This window comes from Triticum urartu, chromosome 3 (genome assembly GCF_003073215.2).
Source record: "Triticum urartu cultivar G1812 chromosome 3, Tu2.1, whole genome shotgun sequence".
Classification (NCBI taxonomy): domain Eukaryota; kingdom Viridiplantae; phylum Streptophyta; class Magnoliopsida; order Poales; family Poaceae; genus Triticum; species Triticum urartu.
The window spans coordinates 700,794,220-700,802,275 of NC_053024.1; the positions used below are offsets into that span (position 1 = coordinate 700,794,220).

Sequence of the window (8,056 nt, forward strand, 5' to 3'; positions counted from 1 at the left end):
CCTAGGGTCACCTTCGTCACCCGTCTTAAATAGCATATTTTGGTCTCTTGTGTAGTGCGCTAGAGTGACGACATGAATGTGTCCTCACAAAATAGAAGGAAGAACCCAGGGGACTGATGGTTTTTTGCACATTCCCCACCCATAAGTCCGACGTGGCAGACGCGTTTGGGCACGCCCGAGCGTTCCCATATCCGCCCCGCATATGAGATGGACATGAGGGATGTCGGACAACCCATACGTTTGGGCTGGGTGTGTGGGGGACGGTTGAGTGGTGATTTTGTGGCCAGGTTGTGTTCCGGCTATCCGCCCAGACGTTTAGGGGGGGGGGCTTGAGGGGTTCGGTTGTAGAAGCTCTTACATGGAACTTCCAATGATGTAACTTTAATGTAGAAAAACTAAAGCATAAGCCTAAACCTAAAACACTAAAACCCAAACATTCTAAAAAACTAGCAAAAACACCAGTCACGGGCTAGCCAAAATGCCCGCACTGGTACTTTCCATAAGTCATCTAAAAATTACCATTGGAGGCCACAAAAGTCGCGACCGCCACTGATATTTTTGTTACTAGTGCCGGGCTGCAGTCCGTGTCAGCCACTAGTATTTTCATCCACAAAAGCCATGAGCCAAAATATGAGTGGCGGGCACATTTGCGAATGCAAAGTCACGTCCGCCACTGGTACTTGAGTTACAACTGGCAGGGACCGTGGGGTATGAATCCACGCCAGTGATTACTTCCTTTGGTGATCCAAAAATAGGGTAGAAAGGATTCTCTCCTTTTTTCCCAGAGGTGACCCTGAGTTATTGATCCCACGAGAGGATGATGCCCTTTAAGCTAGGGTCTTAAGCAAGCTTTTGTTAAAGAAATAATTCTAGCTTTTGACCGGATCGAAACCAAACAACTGTTGGAAGACAGTTATAATAAAAAATAGGCATGGGTATGAGGTCTTAATGCTTACAACCATATATTTGTGTTATGATTAGATATGATCTTAATTTGTGCTCTTGAAGACACCCATCAAGATGTGCTTGTTATGTACCGAAGTGGGGGATGTGTCCAAATTATGTCTTGACCGCACGCGTCCTGCATCAAAAGTTAGGTGTCCAACTAAATGCCCTATCTGTTGCCGATAATTAAGATTGCTATAATCAGACAAAAGCATTGGACATTTATGACTACATGTCTTGTGCCCCAGGGATAGGATCCGTGTTACCGTACTAAACCTTTCTGTCACTAGTATTCACAATAACACTTCATGGTCTCCCTGCCCTTAGCCTCTCCATGGCTCGTCCTACGTGATTCTGGGTACCTGCATGGATGAAGAACGCGAACGAGACAAGAGACAACTATGGAACCATTTTATTTCACACATACGAGATGTTAATTCAATACCCTTCTGTTGATCCCCACAACAAATACTTCTGGTTGCAAGGCTTTTGCCTCAACCCATACCTTACCGAACTACTCACACATGAAGATCACACAAAGAACACATCATGAAGATTGATATATTGATAATATGTCTTACAATAGATGTCGTGTCTGATACACGATTACAAGTATGACTACATTGCTGAGAGCTATGGTGGAGGTGAAGGTGATGGCTATGGAGATGGGAAATGGCGGTGGCCTAGGTTGTTGAAGATGGCTACGGTGATGATGAAGATTGGTTGTTATCCATTGGCGAAGGCACGTTTATAAAGTTATTCAGGTGGACCGAGGAGCATCGGTTTCCACGTCATACGGCGGTCATATGAGCGGACAAGGTTGTATGGAATACCGTCTTTTCTGGTATTTCTTTTAGTGCACCTCCACTTGTTCCCTCTCCACAAATCCAAAATTCGAAACCGCTCGAGAAAAAACCTATGTTATTTTTCCTCGAAAAAAATAAAAAACCTATCTTGTGTGGCTATCGAGGCGGACAGAAGCACAGAGCCCCTGTCCAATTTCTTTCCCTTCATATCTATACCTAATAATAAAGGGCCTATTGCTTCTGGCGGTATGTCATTAAAATTGCAAAATATTACCCAATGCCACCTATAAGTGACAAAAACGTTTTGCACGGGATCCCCCGCCTGGGCCGGCCCAAGCATAGGAACCTACTATACCGTTTGGGCCGGCACATGTGCGCACGCCAGTTTTTTAGTTTCTTTTTTTATTTTTTTACTTTAAATAATTAGCAATTTCCAAAAGCTTTTGAAATTTTAAAAAACTGAGTATTTTTGAAATAAAATGTCCAAGAAAACATAAAATGTTTGTGAATTTAAAACATGCTCAGGATTTTTCTAAAAATATTCGCATATTCAAAGAAATGTTCGTGATTTTGGAAAAATGTTCATAAAATAAAAGAGTATATCAGTTTGAAAAAAAGTCCGTGTATTAAAAATTATTAATTAAACTGAAAAAATGTTTGCTAATTCGAAAAATATCGTAAATTTTGGAAAACATTTCTTGAATTACAAAAGAGTTTATTGTTTCATAAAATGTTTGTTGATTCAGAAAATGTTCATGCATTTCAAAAAATGTTCGTGGTTTTCAAAAAATATCCAACAATTTCGAAAAAAATGTTCCTCTATACTAGAATTGTTCGCCGATTCAAATTGTTCGCCGATTCAAAAGAAAATGCTTAAAAACCGTCCGCAATGTAAAAAAATGTCACAATTTTTAAAGTTTTTTTTGTAAATAGTAAAAAATGTTCCCAAATTTGTGAAGTGTTCACGAATGATCGAATACGTAGTTAAACAGTAATGCTTCTGAGTGTTTGTGACTTACACCCGCGTGAATTTTGAAGAGTTAACTGCCGGGTGGATTGGAATATTATAGTATGCTTTTAAAACAACGTTTTCTGAATTTCATAATAATTCTTTGAAGTACCAAGTTTTTTCACAACCACGATATTTTTTCGAAAATGTGAACATTGCTTCAATTTTTAATAAATTTCAAAAAAGAAACATTTTCTTGTATTTGTGAACAAATTTCCAAATCATGCGATGATGAGATGTGAACAGAATATGATCATCGCCATTGAAGATTATGACTTCTTTTTCTCCCGTTGCAACGCACGGACTCTCTTTTGCTAATCATCGATCAGAAAAGAAAAAGATAGCATCTGCCTTTCTCCCAACAAGAAGAAACCGCCTAACAATTCCACCGTCTATGATTCTTTTCTGCCTGACCAGTGGGCCCAGCAGGTTGATCGGTGTCATCTGATCTGACTATATACTGCCTCCGTTCGCTTTGCTCCGTCCTGCCCACTCCCCCGCTCGCTTTCCGCCACACCCGCGAAAACCCTACCTCCGGAGGCAACGCCGGGCGAGATGAAGGGCGGCGGCGATATCGAGGCGGGCACCGCGGTACCGAAGGGGACGACGGAGAGCCCCGAGCTGCGCTGGGCGCTCATCCGGAAGATCTACGTCGTCCTCTGCCTGCAGCTGCTCCTCACCGCCGCCGTCGCGGTCGTCTTCGTCAAAGTCAGCAGCATCCCGCGTTTCTTCGTCTCCTCCTACGCCGGCCTCGGGCTGTACGTCTTCATCCTCGTCTTCCCCTTCGTCGGTGAGGCCTCAAACCATTTCTCCTCCATTACGAATTTGTGATCCAATTGCAGCGAGGGTTTTTTCTTTTTGGTAAAAGAAACAGAGCCTGTATGTCAAGGCCTACAGGGGCTGTACAAAATTAAGTTACGACATACAACAAGTGCGTTTTAAACGCCACAAAACAAATATGTTGCACAATTATCGGAATCCACGGTCCCAATTTGGTAGATCTGAAGAAGATTTTCGTTTCGCTCTGTGAACTAGCCACTGGAGCTCTTTCTTGATTGTACGCCTGCAAGCATAAAGACTTGGAGTGAATCCCCTGAAAATAAAAGGTCGTTGCTTCCGGGCATTTCGACGAATTTGTATGCGTGCCATTTCATCATGTCCTTCCCGCAAAAAATAAAAGATTTAATTATGTCCGATTTTGAGGGCCTTGGTCACAGGACAGGACTAACTTTCCCTTTGCTTTCTTTGCATTCTCGTCCCTGCAAAGCTATGGATTACAACTCCTGTTTTTTGCAGGAACGTCCCATGCACTCTTAATTTTGCTATACTACTGTAGATTGGGACGTGGTAGCTTTGTGAATTGCAGCTGGAAGTTATTCTGTTTCTAAAATGCCTGTTAATTTTTGGTATGCAGTGCTGTGCCACTTGCTAAAATGCTTGTTGTTTTTACGCAGTGCTGTGCCCGCTGCACATCTACCGCCAGAAGCACCCAATCAACTTGCTGCTTCTTGGCGTCTTCACAGTGGCCATCAGCTTCTCTGTGGGCTTGACATGTGCCTTTACCAGTGGTACTCTTTCTGCTCCTAGCTTCTTCTTGAGTCGCTCTGCTGCTTATGTAAATCAGCACATGCTATCATCAGAATCTGATAGCTCCTGCACCATCAAATTCTTGAGTCACATCTGCCAACTCCTAGCCTGTTCACCATGTGCCTTTAATGCCCCTCTCATTGTGTTAATTCATTACATATCCATGGCTAGTAGATATTTTCGTACTATTAGCTTCCTACTGTTATCGTATGGCAATTGTGCTAGTCACCATGTGCGACAATTGATAGTTTCATACTGTTATTGTGAAGCATTTTGTTTGCGTGTGGACTGGGTTCAGAAATACATCCGCTGCCAATTTGCCATACCTGTGCAAATGGTAGACACGGCCAGGCAGCCCATGTGACTGTAGTTGATGCATTTTCCTAGTCTGTGTTGAGGGCAAATTGTAGTTGTTGGTCACGATTTATGATTGATATGCTTGTCTGAGTTAGAAGCATTTGTAGTATTGCCAGCTAGCAGGATTACCTTTTTAGAAGAGCTGGCTTTGCTATTTTCAGCGGTTACTTTTTCACTAAGAAACTGGCAAACAGTAACCTTTGCTTTTCATAGAACATTGGTTGGAACTTGCATATATTTTTACTGTTTCTTCCGGCAACTATTTGTTTTAAGATACATAGTGTTATGATAGCAATAATATGTCAGCCGAGCTGCTCTTTGATCTGAAGGGCCGATTTGTCCAATAATATGCCAGCCGAGCTGCTCAAGTTGACATGGTTTTGGTAAGGACGTGATTTAGGTTGCAGGACTAGCTTAAACTTTTATCAAGATAGAAAGGATTTTCAGTTGATATATCATACTAGTGTCGTGATAAGACAATAGATGCTTCATGCATGTGCTGGTTAAATCTCATTGGATTAAAGTGATTGAAAATACATAATCTTTCGATTTAGACATAGTTATATTGACAGGCACTCTGTGATCTGTCATCCATTTGTGTTTGCGTTAGTGTTCACCACTGCATTTTGGGGTTGTACCAATTCCAAGGTTCTTTCTATCTTGTACCACATCGCAGGAGGTTGCTGCTAGTTTGCTTCTTCAATGCATCACTGCCATTTACTTCAGATTTTAGCATGCATGTGCTTTATTGTTTAGTCAAATTTACATGATAGTTCATTTAGAGATGTATGCGATGGTAAGAAAGCAATTAGTTCATTTAGTAGCCGTCCTCTTATATATATGTGTGTGTGTTTTGTACTTTGTTGGTAGGATGGGTTTTCTTTGATAAAGAACCACTGCTAAAATAGTCCGCTATGTGTGCAGGCAAGGTCATTTTGCAGGCTGGGATTCTTACAATTGTGGTTGTCTTGAGCCTCACTGCTTACACCTTCTGGGCTGCAAGGAGGGGCAAGGACTTTAGCTTCCTTGGTCCTTTCCTATTTGCTTCTCTGATGATTTTGCTCGTCTTTGCTTTCATTCAGGTTAGATGCCGTCCGTTCCCTTCTCTAGTTAGGTGTGTCGCCCATTTACCTATCAGTCTTCTCTATTCTATAATGCAAGTACTGATCATGACTTCTGTTTGCAGATCTTCTTCCCGCTGGGCAAGCTCTCTCACATGATCTATGGCACGCTGGCGGCACTCATCTTCAGTGGCTACATTGTCTATGACACGGGCAGCATCATCAAGCGTTACAAGTATGACGAGTATGTCTGGGCTGCCGTCACGCTCTACCTTGACATCATCAATCTGTTCCTGGGCCTGCTGACTCTGTTTAGGGCGTGTGACAACTAGGCACGTCTCCCTGCCCCTGCTCTCTCGTGCTTCAAATCCCGTCGACGAATTTGGTATCCTGATGAGTCTTTGACATGAAGAATTGTATAGTCTGGTCTGTCTCGCTGGCACGGTGAAAATGTTGCTTACTTTAGTTGAGTTGATCCCTAGTAGAGAGAAAACGTAAGAAAACCGTGCGCCGGTTCTATCCTATGGATGGTGGATGTGATGTTGTCTTTAGATGTGCTGGATTGGTCGATTGGTGGTCCTGGGTTTATTTAGCTGGGTCTTTGACATGCTTAGCCCTCGGCCTAATCTCTCGCTACATATTCCCCAAAGGGGGGCTCTAGGCATGTTGCTCCCGCCATTCTCCATAGGTCGATCGTGTTCCTGATGGAGTGCAAACACGTCTTTAGCATGGGGGAGTTTGTTGTTGAAAACACATGCATTTCTCTCCTTCCATATCTCCCAGGCTATCAGCATCATCATCGTCTTGAGCCCTTTCCTGGAGTTTGATGGTGCTAGTTGGACTGTTTTTTTCCAGTGCCTTAGTGATGAGTGGCTCGTTGTTCTGGCAAGCTGCAGGGCTGCACATCCATTCCAGGAGGATGCCGCCTCCCAAACCGACCGTGCGAGTGGGCAATCCCAGAATAGGTGCATAGAACATTCGAGATTTCTGAGACAGAGAGCACATAAGTAACCGTTTGGCCACCCGCGCCGCTGCAGGCGATCATTGCACCAGAGTCTGTCTTGGAGGAGAAGCCATGCAAACATCTTAACGGTTCCAGGGGCCCAAGCCTTCCAGATTTCTGCCTTGATTCCGGGATTAGGGGCATCGCCTGCCTGCAGTTTGTAAGCAGCACTGGCAGTATAGAAGTTTCCACCACCTGCCACCCAGGTGATCGAGTCTTCCTTCGTTGTTAGTGCGACGTTGGCCCTGCGAAGCTTTCTCCAGAGCTGCAGGTACTGAACCACCATTTCGGCCCTATTGTCGTGCTGCAGGTCTTGAATCCATTTGTCATTTGCCAGGGCCTCTTGAACTGTCCTGCCCTTGCCACGCGAGTGCTGGAAAAGAGTTGGGAACTCTTGGCATAGAGGCATTGATCCCAACCAAGAGCTTGTCCAAAAAGTGGTTGTTCTTCCGTTTCCCAGCTGCACTTAGGTGGCCGATGCAAAGAGCACACGATCGTCGTGATCGCATGGGACGGGAAAGCTCATCCAGGGGTTATGCTATTGCTGCCATGAAAGCCAGAGCCATCGCATCCGCAGGGCCGCGCCAAAACGGTGGAGATCCAGGATGCCAAGCCCTCCCTTGTCCACCGGCCGGCATACCTTATCCCAAGCCACCTTGCATTTGGCCCCGGTGATTTTCTCGTCCTGCGCCCAGAGGAACTGCCTGCGAGCCTTGTCCACTTCTCTTAGGATTTTCTTTGGGACCTTGAGGACGGTCATGGCAAACACTGGCAGCGCAGTTAGCACCGCACGCACGAGGACTCGCCTGCCAGCCATGCTCATGAGCCGGCCCTTCCATCCCGCCAGCCTAGATCGAATTCGGTCGGTTATGAATTGGAAGTGCACCAGCCTTAATTTTCTCCTGGAAATGGGCAGTCCAAGATAGGTGGTTGGAAAAGAGGTTTGCTGTCCTCCGAAACTAGCAAGCACCTCAGACAGCTAAATGTCATTGCAGTTTATTGGAATCACCAAAGACTTAGCCTAGTTCAGTTTGAGCCCCGTGCAGTCGCCAAATTTTTTTAGTAGAAAAAGCAGCATTTCCACTTCTTCCTTCTCTGGATTTGCAAAGATCACCGCATCATCCGCGTATAGGCTGGCTCTCATGCTGATCCCCCGACCTGGCAGCGGAGCCATTGCTCCCTCCGCTGCAGCGGCTGCGGGGAGGGGGGGGGCCGGGGCGGTTGGCCATGATGAAGAGCAGCGGAGAGAGGGGATCGCCTTGTCTGAAACCGCACCTGTGGGAGATCT

General features: G+C 44.9%; 1 protein-coding gene across 1 annotated transcript; it reads left to right on the forward strand.

Moving 5' to 3' along the window:
* Positions 1–3,230: 3,230 nt before the first annotated feature.
* LOC125546017 (protein LIFEGUARD 2-like) lies at positions 3,231–6,370 on the forward strand. Its single transcript, XM_048710092.1, has 4 exons — positions 3,231–3,550; positions 4,215–4,328; positions 5,629–5,786; positions 5,891–6,370. The coding sequence occupies exons 1-4, from the start codon at positions 3,316–3,318 to the stop codon at positions 6,095–6,097; spliced, it is 714 nt and encodes a 237-aa protein (XP_048566049.1). The 5' UTR covers positions 3,231–3,315; the 3' UTR covers positions 6,098–6,370.
* Positions 6,371–8,056: the final 1,686 nt, after the last annotated feature.

Bases quoted from the DNA above. Each gene is read 5' to 3' on its own strand.
- LOC125546017 (XM_048710092.1), top strand. From the start codon at position 3,316: ATGAAGGGCGGCGGCGATATCGAGGCGGGCACCGCGGTACCGAAGGGG. The intron at 3,551-4,214 runs GTGAGGCCTCAA...GTTTTTACGCAG, and splicing joins CCTCGTCTTCCCCTTCGTCG to TGCTGTGCCCGCTGCACATC. The intron at 5,787-5,890 runs GTTAGATGCCGT...TTCTGTTTGCAG, and splicing joins TCGTCTTTGCTTTCATTCAG to ATCTTCTTCCCGCTGGGCAA.